Raw genomic sequence first — 23,797 nt, 5'->3', positions numbered from 1 at the left:
AGGAAGGTGAAACAGATTCTGCCTCTTGATAGGACTGGGAACACTACTGTGGCCAATTTTTGGAAAATATGGATGCCTCAGTCCACCCTCTGGACAAAATAATTCACATCCCTCCCACATACCAGATGCACTCACCCATCCCTCACGCTCCCCAAAGCCTCGTCCCATCATCATATCAGGCTCAGGACCAAGGACCAGATCCCACCATCTAAATCAGGTCCAGGTGTCCTAGCTGCTCAGGTAAGGCTGCTTAGGTGGGCAGCTCTTCCAGGACCGTCCCTGACCATCCAAGACAAGTTACCTATTCTCCACACAGCTAACACGTTGCTCGTGCCTTGGTTAGGATTTAGTCCTGGTGCCTGGAAATTATTTTCCGTGGCCGTTAGGTCCATGCTCCGACATCCTGGCTCACCTTTGCACATTCTTTCCTAATCTACGACTCCTGTTTGGGAGGAAATCATTTTCTCAGCCTGATTCCCTCTCATCAAATTGTGAAGCACCATAGCCTCTTCATGTGGTATTGACTCCGCCCCTTTCAACACATGCTGATATGATTCCTTTAAGAGCTTCTCGAGTTTGCTGTGAATCAGTTTAAAATCTACTTCTTTAGTCAAAAGCCACATCCATAAGTCTCTTGAGATAATCTCCCCTCTACTTTTTCTTTTCTGCAGGATTTCTGTGCAGCTACACTCCTGATGTTCTTAGAAGTCCTGTGGTTTTGTTTCTTTGAAAGGGTCCAGCAAAGCACCATCTGAAATCTTCCTGAGGTCTTAATAAAAGGCTTCACAGTCATGACCTTGGCTTCATCTTTAGATCATGTTTTCCTGAAACGCCCCAGAGTTACTCTCTGTTTACAAGTCATTTCTTAACTTCAGAGTTACTTGCTATCCGGATGGCCCAGCAGTGAGAAACTGTTTTATTTTCAAATTCAGAAAGTCCAGGCTCCTTTAGAGTTAATAGTTTATTCTTTCTGTAGCTTATCTCTCTATTCTCATTTTTCCTGTGGGGAGGTAGAAGAATCCAGGAGGCTGCTTTTACACACAGTCTAAAAATCTCCCTCCCTAAGATCATCCAGTTCCTTAAGTGTGTTGTCCGGTTTCCACATTAGTGCAGGTGACAGTGTTGCTAAACTTCCCACAAAGGTATAAAAAGGGTTATGTTTCCTTGAGCATCCAACATCTCTCTCACTTTCCTTTAAACCTCACTAAGAGCTTTCTTGAGGGACACACTTCTGCTAACAGTCTCTTCAACGTCTCCAGTTTCCCAAGGATACTGCCAGGCTTTTGCAGTTTGGTTTTTTTTTGTTAACTGCAGCACTCCACTTCTGGTACCAATATCTGTATCAGTTGTCTATTTTGCTGGGTAACAAACCTCTCCAAAATTTAGTAGCTTAAAATGAGAAAGCTTTTATCATCCCCCTCACCCCCGCTCAATCCTTCCCTCCCTCCCGCATTCTACTAGTTGACTGGTATCAGCTAAGCCCTTCTCATGCAAGCTCTCTCACAGCTGTGATCAGACAGCGGCTGGAGCTGGGATGGTCCAGAGCCTCAGGTCATTGCACTTCTGGTGTCTGGGCTGGGGAAACCCACACAGCTGAGGGCTGCAGCAGGTGGGGTCCTCTGGCATCCCTCTCACCTCCGTGTGGCCTCTCCACGTGTTCCCCACAGCGCGGGTGCTTCAGGGCAAGCAGTCTTCTCACACAGAGAGCAGGGTCACCAGGACATGTGTCCCGAGAGAGGAAGAGCCTGGCAGAAGCTGCCCTGCCCCTGCCCCAGCCTCAGCAGGGAGCGGCATTCCTTTTGCCATATTTTATTCATGAGGCAGTCACAGAGGTCCTTCTTCAAGGTTCTGGAAGAGCATGAAGGACTAAAAATATTGTTGAAGCCAGTTTTGTAAAATGCAATCTGCCACAAATCCTTTAAATTATTCAAATCTTCAGAACAAGTCTCTAATACTAATGTTAACATTTTGTTTGGTTCATTAACTTTCTCGGAGAAGCTTATGAGTGGCTGTGTTTTAGCACGTTGAAAGCCTTTGGGATAACGCTCGTTAATTACAGAATTGTGCATTTTGGGTATTTTCTGCTCTTAAAAGTTGGCTGCTTTGGTGAACCCTGTATAACACTGGCCTTCAAAGACGGCCATTGAGTTAGAAAATTAACTTTTTCTTTTCCATTATCATCCGGATGTCTCCCATTTGTTTCATGTTTACAGAGTGCCAGCATCTGACTAAGTGCTTTACATACACTATTTTATTCCTCTGAGATAATTACTGATATCACCATTTTATGCATGGCTATACTGAAGCTTAAAGAGATGTGACCGAGACCTCTTTTAAAATTATAATTTGCACCAATGCCACCCCCGCAAACACATACACACAGACCCAATTCTGGGACCCTTTATTATGGCCTGTAGTTTCCTACTTCATAGCACGTATCATGTTCTAACATGCTATAGAATTAACTCATTGTTTTATTTATTTTGTTTATTGTCTGACTTTGCCCAAGAGGGCAGAGGAAGGAAGGAACATTTGTTGTATATTCACTCGTGTGTCTCAACAAATAGTGGTTAAACGCATGATGAAATGAATGATAGCGTGGAAGGATGGTCATGCTGGGGTCTGAATCCAAATCCATCTGACTCCAAAGCCTTTAATTTTAACCCTAAAAGTGGAGTGGTCACCCCAAAAGTGGAGATGGATACCGCCATATGTGCAGTCATGATGGAAGAAAAGCCTGGCTGCCCTAAAACTCAGGAACTCAGCAGAATTAGATGTGCTTCTTGATCTGTAGGAATCAAAGTTCCTACAGATTAGCGAAATAGCAAATTGGTAAAATAGTTCAAGATTTTTGAGAAGTTTCGATATTTTCGTAAAACTATGTAATTTTCTAAAATTAACATCTGTTCCACAGAAATCGTATTTAATAAAATCTACTATAATTTATAGTAAAAAATATTAGAAAAAGAAGTCTTTTAGAATTTTTTAAACTTAAACTTTAATAAATGTTTTGAGTCATATTTAAATGTTTTCTGCCTTTTTCAAAATTAGTTCCCGCTAATATTATGCTTTTTGTTTTTCTAAATATCTTCCCTCTTTTCAACTTAAGAAGCTGCCACTTGAGTTCTTAGTGAAGTACAGCAGTCCTGATTTCCCTGTTAAGTGTGTTAGGACTCACATATATTATTGGTTGTAAAACTCGCCCTTGGCATCATTTTAACAAAGTTCTTTTTAGCAACATAATCTCTCCCTGCATGCAGCTGTTTTCGCTGGTGTTTGGTTGTGTTCGTTTTAGACCATTTAAATAATCCAGCTTCGGCATTTCCTACAGGAAACACCCACAGGGCGCTTGTTAACCCCAGTCTCCTACTGTCTCTAGAAACCATGAGGACTAAGTTAGTTCAGCCGGTACTTACTCCACAAGTGCCCCTAGAACCCAGGTCTGAGTAGGTTCCAGAGCTGATGGGAGATGCCCTCCCGGCTGCATCCCAGGCCCTTCTCTCGGCAGGCGGCTGGCAAACCTGGGCCACCTTACCGGCCACCTTAGTCTTCCTCCTTCGGTGGGAGTTGTCCTCCAGCTCCAAGATCAAAGCTCACCTTCTCCTTGGCAGTCACGGGAAGGGTGGGGAGACCCAGAGCCTGGAGGGTGGGGAGATGGGGACCCTGGAGGATGGGAAGAACAGGCCCTAAGGGTGCGGAGAACCGGACCCTGGAGGGTGGAGGGACCCAGGTCCTGGAGGGTGGAGGGACCCAGGTCCTGGAGGGTGGAGGGACCCAGGTCCTGGTGGGTGGGGAGATGGGGGCCCTGGAGGGTAGAGGGGCCCGGACCACCGAGGGTGGAGGGACCCGGATGCTGGAGGGTGGGGAGACCCGGACCCTGATGGGGTGCAGGCCGGGTCCTCGCCAGTCGGGGGGCCCGGGGCAGGTCCACCAGCTGCGCGAGGTTGGGGCCTGGGTCCCGCTCACCCTCCCACCCCTCCTCTGTCCCTCGCCCAGTTCTCACCCGGCCCCGGCCGCACAGCGACGACTACAGCACCATGAAGAAGATCCCCCCTCGGAAGCCCAAGCGAAGCCCCCACACCAAGCTCAGCGGCTCGTCGGAGGAGATCTCGGGCGCCCGGGCGGCGGCGGCGGCGGCGGGGGCCGGGGGCGCGCGGCGCAGGGCAGGCGGCCCGCAGCGCGCCCCGGGGGTCCCCGCGCCGCCCGCGCCCCCGGAGCCCGAGCCCGAGCCCGTGTACATCGAGATGCTGGGCCGCGCCGGCAGCCCCGAGCAGGCGGAGGCCGTGTACGAGGAGATGAAGTCCTGGGCGCCCCCCGAGGACGGCGGCGGCCGGGGGCTGGGCGTCTCGGCGTCCGTGTCGCCCCCTCGGCCGCGCGGGGGTGGCGGCCAGCTCCCCGCGGAGGCCGGCGAGGCCGGCGGGCCCTGCGGGGACGCGTGCGACATCCCCGCGCCCTTCCCCAACCTGCTGGCGCACCGGCCCCCGCTGCTCGTGTTCCCGCCCACCCCGCTCACCTGCTCCCCCGCGTCCGACGAGTCGCCCTTGACGCCCCTGGAGGTGAAGAAGCTGCCGGTGCTGGAGACCACCCTCAAGTACCCCGTGCAGCCCGAGGGCGCCAGCCCCCTGTCCCCGCCGCACCCCAAAGCCCCAAAGGGGGACGGCGAGCGGCCCGCGTCCCCCGGCGCCCCCGCCAGCGCCCGGCCGCTTGGCGCCTCCCCGCCGCCCACGCCCGCGGCCGCGCCCCCCGCCGCCCCCCGGCCGCCCGCGCACTTCACCTTCGCGCCCGAGCCCCCCGCGGACCCGCCCCGGGGCCCCCAGAAGCCCGCCTCGGCCCCCGCGGGCGCGCCCTGCGGCCCCTTCCCCAAGACCCCGTTCTCCCCCGCGAAGGCGGCCCGAGCCGAGCCCGGGAAGGCCGCCGCCGGCGCCCCCTCCCCGGCCCTCTACAGCCCCCCGCTCGCCAGGCCTCTGGGCAGCCCCCTGGACGAGCTGGCCAGCCTCTTCAGCTCGGGAAGGAGCGTGCTCCGGAGGTCGGCGGCCGGCCGGAGGATCCGCGAACCCGAAGGTGAATTTCGCACTCGGAGATAGATACAGATGCAGATGTGCGGGTGTGTACATAGAGATACTGTTTAAGTAACGCTGGAGGTCACTGCCGGGGTCGTGCACAGCAGGTATCAACTGAAAACAAAAAACAAACAAAAAACAACAACCTTATGCAACCAGCATGGCCAGGTAGGTATGAATGAATCTTTCCATTTCGTAGACAAGGTTCATGGTATAAAATCCATATCACTGTAACTGGGTTTAGTACATCCTTGTGACTTGAGACATATTAGAGCAAGACTCAGCTTGAGCCGCTGATTTCTGTTTCCTAATAATATTCACTCTGAACATGGAAATGGCGCTTCTGTCGCATTTTGCTGAGATGCCCTCTGGTTTACAGCTCACGGTTAACCCCAGTGTCCCCTGCCCTGCTCTCCATCTCACTTCCACTCCCAGCATCTGGATGGCTACCTGTTCAGTTACTACCTTACACTCACTCAGTACCACTCGCTTTATGTCATTTTGCATGAATGATTTTTTTTCTGCCCCTCTGACGCCCAGGGAACATTGTAACTCAGCTCTGTTGCACCTGCGTCCGTCCGCTCATGGAGCAGCTCGGCCTCCTAACTAGTTAGCTGTTGACAGGCCAGTTGAGTGAGCTCAGGGCTGGGCTGTGGCCGCCAGAGGCTGTTGCCTGTACTAAAAAGTATTTATTCTGTGTGCCTATAAAAGCAGAACGTGGCTAGCAAAAAAAAAAAAAAAAAAAAAGTAATAATAAATAAGTAAAAAATAAAACAAAACAGAACAACAAAAAAAACCCTCGTTAAGGACTTTTTGCTAATGTCTTTTAAGTAGCTCACCATGTGCGAATTCATTCAGACCAGGTTGCCTTTGGCCAAAGGTGCCGTGTGGGCACAGGTTCTCTTGATCATCACAGAGAATGTAGTCATCTTCCAAAAAACATCGTAAAGCTTTTATACAAAACCAAAATATTTTCCAGTGCTCTGCATTTAGTAGGCGAATTACATTCATATAAAGCATCTTCTCTTTATTTTTTTTTATTTTTTTTATTTTTTGGGGGGTACACCAAGTTCAGTCATCTGTTTTTATACACATATCCCCGTATTCCCTCCCTTCCTTGACCTCCCCAAGCATCTTCTCTCTAAAGAAATTGTAACAAGTTCCTCAGTGATGACGCCACTAACCTGAACGTAGGTGGCAACTACTAAGGTCCTCACTTTACAGAGATGAGAAACTTCAAGGTGAGGAGGTTAAACACCTTCCTTAAGGTCAGGTAGTAGGACTGGAAATAAAACTTGACTTACGATGTGACATTTTATGTACACACGAACCTGCTCCTTCTCCTAAAGGAAATACGTAAATATGTTGGCTTTCACCATTTGCTTAGGTTCAAAAACTCTAGAAAATCTAGAAAACATTCTCAATAAGTGAAAAGTAGGTCAAGACTAAGAACACTTGGCAAAAGAATGGCTAACCTACTCCCTATTTATTCTTCAGACAAAGAAGCTAATTGTTTGCTTAGCTAACAATTTCTTCGTAATTATAGGCCATTAATAAATGAAATTGTCCCTGTAAGTAGGAGATGGCTTGAATTTCACAGGTTATGTTTCACTGCAAGGAACAAAATGGAATCTAAGAGAAAAGCATTAAGTGAACAAATTAATATTTGTTTTTGGAACTAAAAGTTTATTGAAACCTCATTTTACTATAAATGGGAACGGGTGACTTCTACTTGGCTGTATTCAAGAAAGTGAAATTAATGAATTTCTAGACAGGTGTCATTGTTTGGAAATCCCTAAGTCTAGGACTTGGAGGGAGGATTCCAGTGAGGCCTCCAGGCAGGGTGCGTGGCTGTGCTAATTGTATTTCTCCTTGGTGACATTAACCAGTAGTTGGGAACATGTATCAAAACCTCAAGTACAGCATCGTTAGTGCAACTCTAAATTCATAAAACATCTATTTTTCTACTGTGGGCTTTTACGGAACACTATTTTGAGAAGATTGTCTTGAGCCACTTAGGACTTTCTCATGAATACCTGAATGGGCAGGATCTGCCCCAGCACAGTGACTGTAATAAGAGGAAACTGCAGTAGGGGACGGCTTGTCCCCACGCACCAGATGACAGGAGTCCAGCTGTGCAGCTGAGCACCGTGTGACTGCCAATGGCCCGCAATGCGGCATGCACAGTGCCCAGAGTGCAGGATGTGTCCACGTGGGATCCTATGGGCTCTTCTTTTAGAATGCAAAAGGGGCTTAAAGAGAGGACTTGGAAGAAAAAATAGTCGTCATGCTGGAGTTAATCACTGGAGCTGCATATATGATTATGAAGGTTCGCACAGAGTGGTCCTGAAGCCAGTAATCTGTCTTCTTCTGAATGAATCGCACGGCTGTTATTCATGATTTACTGGAGTCCTGGGACTTCTTCCCATTAAGGGTTTAAATCTTCTGCTTTACCCTCTTTATATTCAAAGATATTCTTCTCTTCACCTGAAATAGCTTTCCTACCAAATAATCCAGTGGGTGGCTAATTCTGCCTCAAGGCACCAGAATTAATTACAGCTCATTTCTTGGACCGTTGTGATGTGGGGAAACTGTACTGCACATTTGCAGAAGGGTTCAAAAAATTCCCCTTGATTCTTTGGAAAGTGACCTCGAAGAGATTAAACTGCTCCTTATTACCCTACTAAAGGTATTTCCAGTTAAAATATAAAGGGTGGTGGATTGGGTTTAGGAAATGAGGTCCTTTGGTGTTTAATTCTGCTCCATCGCTACTCCATAGACTTAGATGTGGGATTTCATAAAGATTATGTTCCTCAAAACAGTTCATTTTCTATAGACTCTTGGATATTCAATTTGAGGTACACACGTCACAGAAATTCTAAGAGTCCAGGATGCCGGCATAGACAGAATGTGATTGTACGGGTGACAGATGTGACTGCAGCATGAGAGGAATAGTATTACTATTAGGATTAGTACTAGTATTGGTATTAGTATTAATATTAGTAGTATTAGCAAATATCTGCAGTGTTGACTCTGCTCCGGGCATTGTTTTAATCACCTGTTTAGTTCTCACAAGACTAAAATGTATCTGCTGTTATTAGCATCCCCATTCTACGGATGGGGAAACTAAGGCATAGAAATTAAACTTGCTCAAAGTCACCCTTCATTGAGAGACCCAGCCTGACTTGAATGCAGTGATTCTGCCTCCAGGGGCTACCCAGTGGTGCCCAGGACTGCAGGGGGAAAAAAATAGAGGCTAAGGCTTTAAAAATTCATATTTGCTCACCTGAGGTGCAGCAAGTAAGAGTCCTACAGTTTGGACGGAGAAAACTGTTTCATAAACTCAAAAATTCCAAACGTGCACTTTACAGCTCAGGGATATATACAATTACGGAATACTGTCTGGGGGCCTCTGGGCCCCTAAAATGAAGAATGACTAAATGTTTCATGTCTGTGCCTTTCTGTTTATCCCATTCACTCACAAGGTGTTTCTCGTCTGATGCCATACCATGATTAATATTATTATGCTAATTGTTTATAGCTGCTTAGTTCCAAAAATGATGAGACCTAATTCAAATGCAAGGGGAGAGTCATTGGCTTCTTGGGGCCACGGGGGTGCGCTATTGTTCCAAACAGCTCACGGTGGCTGGTTGTTTATCTAGAACAGGACATAAAATGAGCGTGCTAGCCCGTGCCCATTGAAAAAGATCGGGTGATCAGGCTTTGACAGCAATGCGGTGCAGCCCAGAAATCTGGAGACGAAAGTGAAGGAGTCTGTTGCAGAATATTTTGTAACAAAACAGTATTTTGTTACTCTCTGATACTGGGCATCCTGAGTGTATGTGATATAAATAGGTAGCTAAAATTATATTGACAACAGAAACTATGTAGAGACAGTATCTCTTTCCATATAATAGGTGTTTATTAAATACATTTGATGAAAACCTACCTAGAAAAAAGCAGTTTGACATATAAATATGTTTGATAAATCTGGCCCTTGTGGCATTTTTACAAATAAGAACCACTGAAGCCAAATGGAAATTACTCATAATTTCAGATATTTTATTTCATTGCATAAACACTCCAAGTAAGAATATTTTGAGTTTTTAAATCAAAGTATTATATAAATGAATTTTTTACAGTAGGGTACTTGATTCCATAGGGCCATTTATTTTATTTATTTATTTATTTATTGGCTGCATTGGGTTTTCGTTGCTGCGAGCGGGCTTTCTTTAGTTCCGGTGGGCAGGGGCGACTCTCTGTTGTGGTGCCCGGGCTCTAGGCGTGAAGGCTTCCGTAGTCGTGACACACGGGCTTAGTTGCTCCACAGTATGTGGGATCTTCCCAGGCCAGGGATCAAACCCGTGTGCCCTGCATTGGCAGGCGGATTCTTAACCACTGTGCCACCAGGGAGTTCCAGGGCCATTTATTTTAAAAAGAATTATTTTTAAAGTTGGCCTTAATGGAAAATTTCAAACACATACAAAACTAGAGAGAATGGATAAATGAACTCTCCCTGTGGCCAATCCTAGCTGTTCTCCAGTTTTTTCCACCATAATTGGATTATTTGGAAGTATGCCCCAATGTCAAATCAATTTACTAATAAATATTTATAAATCTTTTATTAGAGAAGTCCTTTAGAAAAAAAATAAAAGATTTATTTTTAAGTGACTTTAATTAGTTCAGACCAGTCCATCCATTTTAGCCTCACGGACCTGAGACTGCCGCTCAGGACAGAAGCCACCTCAGGAAGCTGGAGCATCATTTTTCATGATATAACCAAAATAATTCTCCGGTTGTTAGCTTTGCACCAAAACAACGCTGGCCTTCGAGATCTTCCACAGGGTCTTTGAGCATAGACCTTGATGTGGGCAGCTGTGCAGATAACTCTTCTACAACAGCAACAAAGTGTGAATTTCTAAATATCACATCCAGACAGAACTGAGTATGAAAGATGAATACCCTAGAAGACATACAATTGCATCTTAAATCAATACCGTGTGAGGTTTTGACGCTTCTCGGCCAAATTAAGTACAATTACCTGTGCATATTCAGTTACAAGAAGATGCTTTAAAATCACAGGGGTATCACAAGAATTACAGGCAGAAACCTGTGACCTGCTCAAGGACAGTGCTGGTGAATTGCCATTCTCTGCTCCAGCTGCTTGCGAAAGAAGTTTCCACTCTATCTTCATTGAAGGTCTGATGCGTTCTATTGAGACTCGATTGGTCCTTCTTATGCAGATCTCCAGGCCCCATTATGGGATGCAGGGCTTGACGCCGCAGAGGCTTCCCGCCTACATGCAGGTGCTTCTAGCGCTTTATCCTGTGCTGAGCTCTTAATCTTTCTCACCCCCCAGCCGCTTTGCTCTCTCTCCGTGGTGATTTATTTGTGTGTGGGGGGGGGGGGGGGTGTGTGGCCTGAGGCTTCGTGAAAATTATAAAGGGTGTAGAGAGAACAAGCATAGTTTACTGATGTGTAGTTGCGTGCGCGCCTGCCTCACGTAAAGGTCTCCCTCCTGTGAAAAGAAGGAATTCCACTGCCTTCTGGAACCATTTTAAACCAATCCTAAGTTTCCCTCCTTTTCCAAATGAGTAAGCCCTCGGGGAAGGCCAGCTTAGCATCCCCAGAGAAGCCAGTTCTCCCTTTATCTCTAAGTGGATGTCAGGCAAGGAGGAGCTACAGAAAGTGGCTCCCACCCGACTCCGCCATGTCCACGAACCTGAACTTCAAAATAAGGAGAGTAGATCTCTCTGTGAGGAAAGGATGTTTTCACCCAGTTCATGGCCCCGCTGCAGTAAAGGAAGGGTATCTGTGTTTGGAACTTGCACCTGTATGTTGCAGTGCTTCTAATTCCGCGGATGTCCAATAGAAATAATACTTACCCATCTCTGCTTGGAAATGAGCTTTCAATGGGAATAAACTGATCAGTAGTCAGACATATACCTATGTTAAGAGCACAAAGCTCTTTGTCTTCTATGTTGATGGGACTTTTTTTTTCAAATGCCTACTATTTGTTGTGAATGTTGTGACATTTTTCTCCCAGTTTTACAGCACCTTCTCTCTCTAAATGCCCGAGAATTCACACAGGGAAATTGTGCAACCAGGGGCCTGTAAACAGGACTTGCGTTAACTTGTAGAGCTAATTCCCTTGTAGTCATCCAAAAAGTATTCCCTTAGTGCGAGCACAGGGCTTGCCACCAGGAACCCAGAGAGGAGAGAAAGAAATCAGTGTGCCTCCACCCTCTGCAGACATTGCAGGCGGCAGACGGGTCCACCCCATTTCAATGAGAGGTTTTACTGGGCGAGGGGAGGTGCATAAACTATTAGTGGGTCCGTAACTCATCCCCAAGTGGCCTGTGAGCCCCCGGGGTTTACTTGTACCTTGTTTGGGGAGAGGTTGCACAGACGCCATCACAAAGTGTCGGTGAGCACGGCTCGGTGCGGGGCCGCCGCAGCAGATGTGCACAGCTGGCGTGCCTGCCGGCCCGGAGGAGGAGGGCGTTACTGCTGCAGAGTCGAGGAGAACCTCATGCCGGGGCTGGCTCGTGGGCAGGAGGGGTGACGGGGACAATGAGGGGGCATGGAGCTCCCCAGGTGCAGAGGGAGGGGAGCAGGTGTGCAGCCAGAAGGGCCCACGTGTGGTGAACCCTGCCTCCGAACGTGAGATCAGGGTACCTGGTCCTTTTTGCACCCAGCCGTGAGCCTTGAAGGAGAGAGAGGAGACAGAGGGCGCGTGGAGGCGGGACAGGATGAGCTTCCTACCTGGAAGCTCCACGGAAGGCCTGGAAGCATCTCCAACATTCCTCTTCTGTCCCGCGAGAATTCAGCGTTAACCCTTAGGATCTCCCCTACAGAGAAAGAGCAGGAGGAAGGAAGAGGACCAAACTGGTAGCAGCAATTCTAGGTATGTGCACGTGACCTCGGAGAATGGAAGATACTCAGAAACGCCCTGGACCACTGGTCGTGGGATTCTGCTCATAGTATTAATAGCTAGTATTTGTAAGTGGCTCATTCCTGTCAGCCAAGTGTGCGGATGTCCCTCTTCTCCCCTGGTCCCACCTGTGTGGCCAGAGGAGCAGGTGTCAGCCTCCCCATCCACTAACGAGCAGTCAGAGGCTTTGAGGGATGAAGTGATGTTTCGTAATCACAGAAACTGATCAGTCCCAGAGTCAGGAATCAAATACGTCTCCGTTCTCCCAGACCCTGGATCCTTTCTACTGTGGCATTCTTATTCACCGAAAAACAATTAAAGCGGAAAAATGATACCCAATCCCTGTCTCAGAAAGTAATTCCCTTCTGAAGTAAAGGTAAACTCTTTACCAGGAAAATATATGGGAAGAGGCCACATGGAACTTTTCTATTTTGGCTTAAAAAAAAAAAAGGCCACATAAAACTGTTGTAAATGTTTCTGGAGGACACACAAGTGTCGTTTTTGAGCTGAAGGGATGTTTTCTGAGTGCTCCGTTGCCTTGTCCTCACCTTCTCGATGAAACCCTTTTCATTCTCTGGTCCCACAAACTGTCGTCCCTAGTGTCAGGGGCGCACAACACACACAGGTGGGGCCAGAACAAGCCCTCCCATTCAAAAGGACCACTTCCTTGCTTTCCGTCTCCCTTTGACTCAGCCTCTGTGAGGTTTTGCTTGGAAAACAGTTCCTAATTACAGGTGAGCAATCCTCACAGCAGTTGTTTTCACTTGCAAAGCGCTCACCCAGCATCTTCCCTTAAGGAAGTATTTGACTCTGCAGATGTGCGTGTCAGTCCTGGGAGTGGGGTGTCTCAGATGCCTGCTCAGGACCCGCCAGAAAGGAAAGCTGTAGTGACCTCTCCCCCTGTCCCAGGGCCATGCGGAGGGCTGCACGGAAGCCAGCATGATCGGGACGGGAGAAAGGCACACCCACAAAATTCCTCCTCATCTGTCTCTACGGCAACTTTTTATTTCCTAAATTATTATTATGTGGCTATAGAAACATAGATATAGATACAGGTATAGATATTCAGATATATCCACATACAGGTATAGATGCTATAATGGCAAAGCTAGAAACATGGCTTAAAAAAACACAGAAAAACTCATGTCAGGTCCATACTCAGAGCTCCTCAATAAATGTTTGTTGGGAGAATCTTAAACTCAGAGGTCTCCTGAGCTTGGTCCTTCCACTAGGCACGGCTGCCTCATCTTTGAAACCCAGGAGCCAAAGCAAGCAGAGAGTTGTGACAATTAAGTATTTAGATCAACCTGATGAAAAAGTTAGCCTTTGAATAGTGTGAATTATCCTGGGAAATTACCTTAACGTCTTGGCTGTGAATCTACAGCCGCCAGCATGCCGTCAGACCAGAGATAGGTATCTTGCATAAATAGTTCATCATTTTTGAGATGAGCCTAAGGAGGCAGAGAAGCTGTCCCAGCTGGGCTGTTCTCTGATGCACCATCAATGGGAGGAGACTCTTTTGTACCTGGAATTCTGGAAAAAAAGGCAGTCTTTTCAGAAGCAGATTATCTTTCATAACCAGTGAATATTTTTCATACCATCAACCCATTAAAGCCAGCAGCCATTGTGTGTTGGGGGTCTCTAGATTTCGAATTAAATGCCCGCGGGGGGCTCCAAAGAGAAACCCAGTGCTTTATCCTCAAAGCCACTCAGCAACTCTCCCAAAGCAAGTTACTAAAGATCTTCCTGGCTATCTGCGTCTCACTGTTGCCACAGAACACAGTCTCCCGGGATTTTCTTCCTTTTGTGAAGAAATGCCTAGAAGCGGCAGAGTGCAGGGACACTTTTCCTAAAGATGAGCTAGATCTCTGCCCTGTTCTCTCTCTCCTTAAGAGTACTGGAAGAGAAAAACCTGTTTCTTAATTACCTAAGAGTGTTCAGATTCTTTATGCTGACTCGAGTCATTTTTATGATTAATTCTCGGATTAGCCTAGAAAATTCCACACCCCCTGAGAGCCAGCTGTATACAGTGTCATTTTACCCACGGCCGCATCCCATGGGTCAGGAACCATCACCTCACACCCGCTGTGTGTGAAGCTTCTCAGGCCTTTTTCTGCGCTGGTTTTCACTTTATTTTTCTGGTTTCTCCTTGAAATCTGTGATGTTCACACTTAGACGTTGTACCTTGGCAATTACTGGGCAATTGAAATTTTACGTGCAATAATACATGTTAATTGTAATAAGCCAGTCAATGACAATTTAGTTTGCTTTTCTCCCCACACGGGTGACTCAGTCCTAAAATATGCAGGGACCAAAGCACGGCAGACATGACCTAGATCTGAGATGATACAGGTTTACAATGGCACACTCATGAGAATTAGTGCATTACCAAAGTCCTGCAAAACCCACAAAAGAGCTTCTTCACACCCAAAACTCTGGCTCATGATGAAACATACTCTCCCCCCACCCTCCCCACCCCTCCACCCTCGCCAAAATGTCCATTTTAAAGAATGGGAGGACTGGTGTGTACACTGTAGGTACAACAGGGTAATTCCCAAGCAAATAGGCATGTTTTTGATCTTATTCTCCTTTGATGTGGAAAGAGCCAGGAAGGAGTAAGTAAGAGATAGAAGACTTGAGCAAAGCAATGGGTGGAAACGACTCCTATGCAGGCATTTCCATGCTTCCGAAAAATGAACCAAAGCTTGCAGCCCTTAAATTACTTCCTGAAGTCACATCTGTTTGTTGGAGTGACGTTTGCTTAATTCCAGTTCTCGGGTGGGATCACCAGCCAGACGGGGCCAGGCTGGTTTTAGAGGCAGGATGGAGGGACATGCAGAGCCCAAAGAACTAATTTAAAGTGGGCTAACCTTGATACTTTCACAAGCTCACATATCTGCTTTCAAGTAAATAACCAGTGCCCAGCAGAAGATTCTCTAGAGCAAAAGAGTTGTTTTTTTTTAACTTCCATGAGAATTATATTGACTTTATTTGTCTCTTAGTATTTAACCACCGTTATACATAGCTCATCATAGAGCCAGTCTTGGATTTCTAATTGAAAATCGTGTTAAGAATAACTACTTCTTGGACCTATAGATTATTATACTAGATGAAGTAAGTCAGAAAGAGAAAGACAAATATCATGATATCACTTATATATGGAATCTAAACAATGACACAAAAGAACTTATTTAGAAAACAGAAACAGACTCACAGACATAGAAAACAAACTCATGGTTACCAAAGGGGAAACGGGGGAATAAATTAGGAGGTTGGGGTTAACAGATACGCAGCATTATATATCAGATAGGTAAACAACAAGGACCTACTGTATAGCACAGGGGACTATATTTAATATCGTGTAATAACCTATAACGGAAAAGAATCTGAAAAAGAATAGGTATGTGTATAACTAAATCACTTTCCTGTACACCTGAAACTAACACAACATTGTACATCAACTACAACTATATAAAATAAAAAATTTTTAAAAAGACAAAAAAAAGAATAACTGCTTCAGTCCTTGAGAAAAATATGTAATCTGCATTTGCTCCATTTCAGGGACACCTGCTCGTGCCCCCATCCTAACAAGCTTTCTAGCGCCTTCTGGCCGTCCCCTACCCACCACGTGGACCTTAGCACAACCAGAGATTTGGTTGAATCACTCGCTTGTCAAACGAGACAGTAAAACTCTAATTGCTGGCGTTCATTTCGCTGATGTAGTTGCAGCGATGCGGGGAGTCTCCTCTGTTCACTTCCCAGACTGGAAATCACGTCTAATTTCCGGAGGCTGGGACAGCTACAAGGGGGAGAGGCACTGGGCTTCTGTTTGGTGATGAGGGATTACAAAAATGTCTTTTTAATCTGAGGATCATTAGAAAACCCAGAGATGTGGTCCAACGGCTCATCAGAGAGCACTTCCATTGCTGCAGGGGTCAAGTCCATTTTAGGCCCCCTCTGTAATGATTTCAGGGAAAGGTTCCATTTTTCAGATAATAAAATCATTCTATGACATCGCCCCCAAGACACAAAGTTCTTTTCAGGATTACAAAAATCAGAGGTTAACTTCAGGCAAAATGATTCTCTGAGAAACAAGATTTTGGGTTGCTGTTTGCTCAGGCTTTCAAAGAGGTTTGGAAAAATCAGTAAATAAGAAGGATGGGCTTCATTCATTTATTCAAAATATGCATTGAAGGTGTGTTTTGTGCAGGGCATTGTACTAAGTTGTATTGGATTTTATTTATTTATTTATTTATTTATTTATTTATTTATTTATTTATTTTTTGGATTTTAAAAGTAAAATATGGGGTCTACTCAGGAGCAGCTCACAGCAGGGAAACACGAGAAATCCAAAGTACCCAGACAGCGAGAAATATTGTGAAGATACTGCTTGGGTTTCTCAAACTGCTTACCCTAATGCTTCTGAAACGCAGCATTTTTATTCAATTCATTCTGCTCTCTTTCATTTTTAAATGCTTATCGTGACCCACTAAATTGATTTTTCACCCCGTAAATATGTCCTTTGAAACACTGGTCCGGATGGTAGGATTTATCTGGAGAGAAGGGGTAGGGTGAAACCAAAGCAGGAGAGAAACAGGCTGAGACCAGTGCATCTTGCACTGTGCGCAGGAGGGTTTATCCGAGGACGTGGTGGCATCACCAGGCGATGTTTTGGAGGAAGTACACCAGGAGGTGTGACGAGGGTTTTTCTATATACATGTTCGTGTAAACATATATACTTTAAAAATGATGGATGAGAAATGCTTAGTTGTGGGCCCATGAGGAGGGGGTCCCCTCCTCCTGAGTGGCTCCGAGGGGCTTTCTTCTTGCATTTCTGGGAGCATGAGAGTCACTGGAGATCTGCTCAGCCTTTCCCTGCAGTGTCCAAATGTCTCATCCTTCCCGAGTGGCCAACATCTCCTCTGTGATGTGACACTGCCACGGCGACAGTTCCGGGGACGTTCAGGTTCAGGCACGTAGGGTTTGGAGACACAAGGAATCGGTGATGCGTACTGGTCTGCCTCCGCAAAGGACAATCACAGGAGCATCGAAGAAACAGGCCACGTGGCTTGAGAAGAATTCTGACAAGACTTTAAGTCTATACAGATATTTTTAATCTATTATGTAAGGTCTCAGAGCTGCCGGCTAGCAGCCACCAGGTGCGGGCGGGGGGGCTGATCTGTAGACATGCAGGGCACCGCCAGGCTGTTAAATTGGCCATATCTCTGCCCCAGTGGAAATCACTGCTATCGTGAGCCCTCCAGGGTTCCCAAGCAGCCCCGCCCCCTTCCTGAGGGTCCTGCCCCAGGCCTGGTCTGCATCCTCCCCATGAAATGTAGACGCAGGCAGGGGCTCGAGGTGTGCGGCTCCTTCCTGATTCCATTGGTCCAGGCCTGTGCCTTCGGGGCTCTTACATATCTCGGATGGATAAAGTTTGTCATTAATTCTGAACAAGGATCGTGAAAAGCCTCAGTATCCGCCACTGCTTTTTGGTTTTTAACGTTCGCTGGTTTTGGTTCTCGCTGACCGGGCTGCAGCTACATCGGTGAGATGAACGCCAACAAGGAGAGTTTGTCTCGTTTGGCACATAAGTGATTCAGCCACGTCCCTGGTTGCGCTGAGGTTCCCGTGGTGGGGTAGAGGGTGGCCAGAAGGCGCTAGAACAGCACGTGACGACGGGAGCACAAGCTAGTTTCCCTGAAATAGAGCGAACGTAGATTATATTCTTCTCAAGGACCAACGTAGTTGTTCTGAAAGCAGTTTATCGGTTAAAAATCCAAGAGGGACTCCATTACGAGCTGTATGTAAAAGTGGTTAAATACCAAGAGATGAAATAAAGGCAACACAGTTCTCGTGGAAATGAAAACATAAATGAATAAGCAGTTCTTGCTCTAGAGGGACCTGCTGCTGGGGGTTGGTTCTTCCCCGGGTGAAGGATGTAGACGGTGATGGGGGTGCCCGGGGACATCCTCCCTGTTTCTCCCAGATGGTAGATGTCACCAGCCTCCCATCCACGTGACACCATACAAGTGTCGCAAATACCGAAATCTCGCCACGAAAGAACAGGAACACCATCCTCTCCGCCTTCGCTTTCTGGAGAAAATGAGGAGGAAGCACACACCTGACCTGGGGCTTGGGCTCCCAACCCAGTGCAGCTGTGCAGGTGGGGCGTTCCAGGCCTCCTGGACTTGCGTTCCCACCTGGCACTGGGGAGATGTGAAAATACCAGCTCTATAAATACCCGCGTGACCCGGGGGATTAGACCCGAGGGCCGGGCGCCCAGGCCGGGCCCGCTGGTTGTTCAGATGCTGCATTCCCAGCTCATTAGAGGGGAGGTGAGCTTCAGGGGAAGGAAAGCATGGCCGTGCTTCTTGCCATAATGGCAGGGACGGGAGAGTGGGGCCCGAAAGGCGCCAGCTCGTCAGACTGAAAAGAGAATTGGCACAACATAATTTTCTGTGCCTTTTTGGGTTCTGCAAACCGTATTTATACTGACAGTCATTTTTTAGCTTTACTATGGGTACATTCTTGCCCTGCTCAGCACATATGTTGTTGAAGATATCACTCTATTTCCTGCCTCGGTTGTGTTTTTAGCACAAGCCATCTCCAGAGACTTGGCAGGGGAGTGGGTGGCGGGAGCTGAGGGGGGGCAAGGAAGCCCTTTCCTTCCACCCGACTTAACCCCGAGCGTGAGTCTTGGTGACGCTTTCTGACGCAGAGGAACGCTCAGCACACAAGTTAAAGAACAGTTTCGATCTATTCAAGAGTGATGATTGCATAAGGGTTTTTTTTTTTGGTTGTTTTTTTTTTTTCCTACAGTAGGGAGGAACGCCAGGGCCGGCTCTAGCCTCTTAGGGTGAGAAGCAGGTCGGGCAATTATGTTTTCTCAACCCACCCATCCTCCCAGTCGCCTCCGTGCTGTGTTTTTCTGCTTCTTGAGGAATCCGTTCTTGTAGAGATAGGACCGTGTTGTGGAACGCAGCTGTCACAAAAGTCGTCCCGTGGGGACCTCCTGTGGCCCCCATTCTCCATCACTGGTGGGCACGGATGCCCTCTCTCGATACATTTCTGTGACTGTCAGCAAAGGGGTGTAAAGTCTGATTCATGTGGTTTAGGGTCAGTTAGACTCGTGCTGTTCAAAGCACACGCCCCTTCTGTGTGTGCCTTCCTGGCCATACCTCTTTCATAATGTGCCCTCTGCTCACATCTGACATCCCCTTACACAGCCCCATGCGTGAAATCTCTCTTCCTGTTTGGGTTTAGGACCAGCCACTGTGTCTACGTGAACCCCTACTCTTCACATTTTTCTTTGAGGCAACGTGCCAAACGTCTGGGTTATACTGTCATGGATAAGAAAAAAAGTCTTATTTACGTCCTGGACGCCTGTTAGAGCAGAGTGCAGGGGTGCTGGCGAGTGCTCTTTAGGTCCTTATTTGTGTTTTCTCCCCATGTGCAATAATGTAAGATTTCAGAGAAATCGGAGATTTAAAAGGCATTGTTCCTTGGGACTCAGAGTGGATTTGCTTTAATACCAGCGGGACGCTGAGTTCGGGTCTGAGCGGCCCTACCGACGAGTGGTGACACACCATCCACGTGCGTCTGTCACAGAGCCGAGCTGCGGCTTCTCAGTCTTAGAAACGAGAGGCCGAGAAGCGGCAGGACCACGCCAGGCTCCTCTCTCAGACTGTGTACTTTTCCTTAATGCCAAATGGGAAGAAACAAGCACATTCCTCCCTGCAGTGGCCTTTCTGAAGAGGAATTTTCCCGTAGAGCTGCAGAATGCATATTAACCAGCATGAGTAATGAGCTGAAAATGTATTTGAACGTTTTTTTATGCCTTGCATCGCGCACTCAGCGTTAAATCAGTCCAGCAGCTATAATTTGTTTTTCTGCTGCATTCCCGAAACCTGGATCCTAATCTCATCCGTTTCCAAAATACACCCCAAAACTATCTCAAGTTCAGGTAACTGAGAAGGAAGTGATGTTTTTAAGCATTCTTCTTAAGGAAACGCTCCATCGCTGAGTCCTTCCTCATTCTCCTTGACCTTTCTGTGGCATCCGTTACCATCAGCCTCCCCCTGCTTTGAGAAGCCCCTCCCCTCTGCCAGCCGACCCCCCCATCCCACCCGTGTGCTCCCCTCTCCTTACACCTGCCTGTTTGTATCCACTGTCACGTATGCTCTGCCGTCTGCCTCTTTCCTTACAGGAACGTCGCTTTTCCTGGGAGAAATCCTCGCTCCCAAGAGAGTTTTAAGTCTCCCCTAGACAATATCTTTACAGTCCTAATAAAGGCTCTTGTTCAAATCATCGCCGCTCGCTTTAACCCTTGGGTACGTGGCTGTCCCTTCCAAGTCCACGTTTGCAGCCACACCCGCATCCTCGTGGCTGGTTCTGACTTACTCCAGGCTTTAACCCTTGGGTACGTGGCTGTCCCTTCCAAGTCCACGTTTGCAGCCGCACCCGCATCCTCGTGGCTGGTTCTGACTTACTCCAGGCCCCCGGGCTCCCGGGCCTCTGTAACGCAGTGAGACCCCCTCTTCCGCTCCTCCTGCCGCTACCTGAGGCTAAATTCTCACTTGTTTCCGTTTCTAATCTCTCTTTGAAGCTGGTCAGCTGTACACGTTTGGTGCTGAGTGAATAACACTGCAGATACAGCCTCTCTCCCGTCACACCCTCGCTCCTACCCTGGAACCTGCTGTGGGATGCCCAGGCGGTCCAGGCGCCTCCCACACCCCCGGGCAGAGGTGGGGCAGAGCCCACAGGCTGCCACTCTGCTGCTCTACACTGTGGCTTCCTTTTCCCTCCTCCTCGCCACGTTCTGCCCCTGCTTCCAGATACAGGGTTTTTTTTTTTCCGCCCGGCCGCCCTGTGGGGCTCGCCTGGCCGCTGCGGCCCCTGCCTGTCCCGTGGATGCCTGGGCGTTTGCACGGCTTTCCTCTCTGCCCCTGGTCCGCTGCCTCCCGCCTGCACTGAAGGCACCGTGGAGGCCATCGCCTCTGAGCTGATCACCTTCTGAGTGGAGTCACCGTCCCAGAGCCTGAGAAGAAGCAGCACCTGTGAGGAGGCACCCTGGAGCTCCTGCACACGTTGGCATTTTAAGTGTCAACGGCTTTAACTAACAAAAACCCAGCGAACGTGGCAGAGTAGAATGGGCACCCTGCAGGGACTGTGCCAGACGACGCATCCCTCAGTCCCCCGAAGTCGTCGGACGGTCACCTGTGCTTTTTCTCCTTGCCCTTATCAGTTGGTTCCGTAAGTCCCTGTCACTGGCTGCGTTTTGTCACCCCTCTAGAATGGAAGCATGTGAGGCATCGTTTCTTTTAGGTACGTATTTCCAAAAGCTCTCGGCTAATTCTTTGCACACAGCTTGAACGGTGGAGGACTTCGGAAACACGTGTCCGTTCCCTGGAGCAGCCTCCCAGTCTGGAGGAGGAACATGGTTGGCTCACAGCGCATCGCCCCGCGCTCCGCTCACACGAAGCCCCTGGAGTGGCCACGGACGCCAGGGCCTCTCACCGTTTTCCAGGATGGCCCAGCCCCTGTGCCCTTTGCCACGTTCTTCTGGCTGTGGATTTGGAGGGAGTTCCCTGAGTTACGCACTGCGCTCACGTGTTTCTCAAGCTCCCCAAACGTATCCGAGGAGCCGTCTCTCTCCCGAGTGAGAAGCTTCTCTCCGACCTGGAAAATCTTTGCATTCCTTTCCCAAGAGGAGTTCCTCGGCTTAGCCCCCGTCCTCCCCTGCTTTCCCCCAGCAAAGCCCTGCTTCCTCTCCTCTTCCGGACACGTTCCCTTCCCTGAACTCTCACCTCTCACATCCAGGTAAACCTGCAGTCTCGTCTTGGGACCCGTGAAGAGTTAGGCTTTTTCTGCTCGGACATTGCCCTGAGGACCCCTGTCAGACGGCAGCACGCTTCCAAAGAGTAGCAGTGAGAGCCAGGGTCATGCTGCTCTGTCACCCTTGTCACCTAATTCAGTGACGTCTCCCAGGGAGTCAGGTTCCCCGGGTCAGGACTGGGTCAGATGCTTTACCGCCAGAGCCCTCTAGGCCTGTGACTGGTTCTCTTGTGTTCTGTTTTCAAGAAATTGAAACTTGTGCAAATGGGGGAAGGAGGGACTTCTTTAAGAGGGAGAATAAAAATGACCAAAATTTAAGGAGCCAAGTGGACTTTTATTTAGAATGAGAAGATAAAGCAAAATACTCGTTCTTCTGTGCTTAGAACAGTGCCTGTGCACACTAGCTGCACAATAGAGCTCTGTTGAAAGAAAAAGAAGAGTGAATAAGAAGTATGTCGCTCCCACAACATTGTTACAGAAGTTTTGTCAGAAAAAGCTGTCAGGCACACGGATGTTAGCTGTGGTTGCTTTGGTGACTCCCACGGGCCTTAGACGTGATCTCTGCAAGCGGGCTGGGGTCTGGAGTCTCCCCTGCAGACGTGGGGTCAACCCACCTCTACCCGTCTCCAGCCACCAAGATGCCAGAGTCACCACGGACCCGATCGGTTGTAATTTCCTGACGTTAGACTTTGTAAAACCATGTAAAGTAAGATTTTTTAAAAAGCGACTGTGTCTGGACCTTATGTGTTGGTAGGACAGTAATGAAATAATTATCGGTGATCGTTGGTGGGGAAATTGAGAACATGAATCCTCCCACTGTTGGTCAGGAATAGATTTCCAATGTTCACAGGTGTTTTCTTCTGCCAGTTAAGGCTCTTAGGTAGAAACCAAACAGTTCTGGCCCCTTGATTTTGTTTGTTTTTAAAAGATAGGACATTGTCATTGACCGCATTTCCCCGCACTGCACATTTCACACCCGTGACTCATCTATTTTGTAACTGGAAGTTTTGTTCCTCTCAATCTTCCTCGCCTATTCCTCCCATCCCTGCCGCCCTTCCCTCTGGCAGCTGCCTGTGTGTTCTCTGTATCTATGGCTCTGTTTCTGTTTTGTTATGTTTGCTCATTTGTTTTGTTTTCTAAATCCTCATATAAGTGAAATCATACAGTACTTTGTCTTTCTCCATCTGACTTATTTCACTTAACGTAATACCTTCGAGGTCCATCCACGTTGTCACAAACGGCAGGATTTTGTTCTTGGTATAGCTGAGTCGTATTCCATCGTGTACAAGGTACCACGTCTCTATCCACTCATCCATCAGGGAGCACGCGGGTTGCTTCTGTGTCTTGGCTAGTCTGTCTTGTCCAATTTAACACTCTTAGGGAGAAAGAAAACAGCTCTGGCCCTTCAAATGAGTAGAACATGTTTACCTCACACACTGTGAATTTTTCCTTACCTTATAATTTTAAATAAGTAGCGATTAGAACTCAAAGGCATATCATCACAGTGGAAACCCTTTTTTATGTTTCCAGTAATCCCATGTGAATGGGGAGAAGTGTTGACTGTGACGTATGACGTCTCTGTGATAATTCACATGATTTTTTGAGTTAGTAAGCTTGTCACCTAGTTCCCAGTGACACAAAACGTGGTTCCTTGTAGAAAGTGAATTTTTTATAGCAGTGTTGTTGTATTCGTTCATTTATTATTCATTCTTTTTTCTCTTTCTTTCAACAAATACTTATTGAGCACCTACTACATGCAGGCATTCTTGGAGGCATCAAGTTGCATTTGAGCTCATGGTGTTGATTTCCTGGAGGGAAGAGACAGAAAACAGACAATTGAAATGTGATGTGTCATGTGGTGAGAAGGCCCTTGTAGAAAGCTAGAGCAGGTGGTAGGGCCAGAAACTGACCTGGGGCGGGGAGAGGAGTGCTGTTTTCTAGAAGGTGATTGGGAAGGCCTTTCTTCTCA

The 23,797-nt window shown here is 47.7% G+C and overlaps 1 protein-coding gene across 1 annotated transcript in view; it reads left to right on the top strand.

The window, feature by feature from the left end:
* Positions 1-23,797, top strand: part of MYO16 (myosin XVI) — a 419,267-nt gene that overhangs the window by 358,060 nt on the left and 37,410 nt on the right. Inside the window, exon 31 of the mRNA XM_057707440.1 lies at positions 3,997-5,061. Within this exon, the coding sequence (XP_057563423.1) occupies positions 3,997-5,061 (1,065 nt within the window). The remainder of the gene's footprint in view (positions 1-3,996; positions 5,062-23,797) is intronic.

This window comes from Hippopotamus amphibius, chromosome 14 (assembly GCF_030028045.1).
Source record: "Hippopotamus amphibius kiboko isolate mHipAmp2 chromosome 14, mHipAmp2.hap2, whole genome shotgun sequence".
Lineage (NCBI taxonomy): Eukaryota > Metazoa > Chordata > Mammalia > Artiodactyla > Hippopotamidae > Hippopotamus > Hippopotamus amphibius.
The sequence above is the reverse complement of the archived record's forward strand: the minus strand, read 5'-3'. Positions and strand labels throughout refer to the sequence as shown.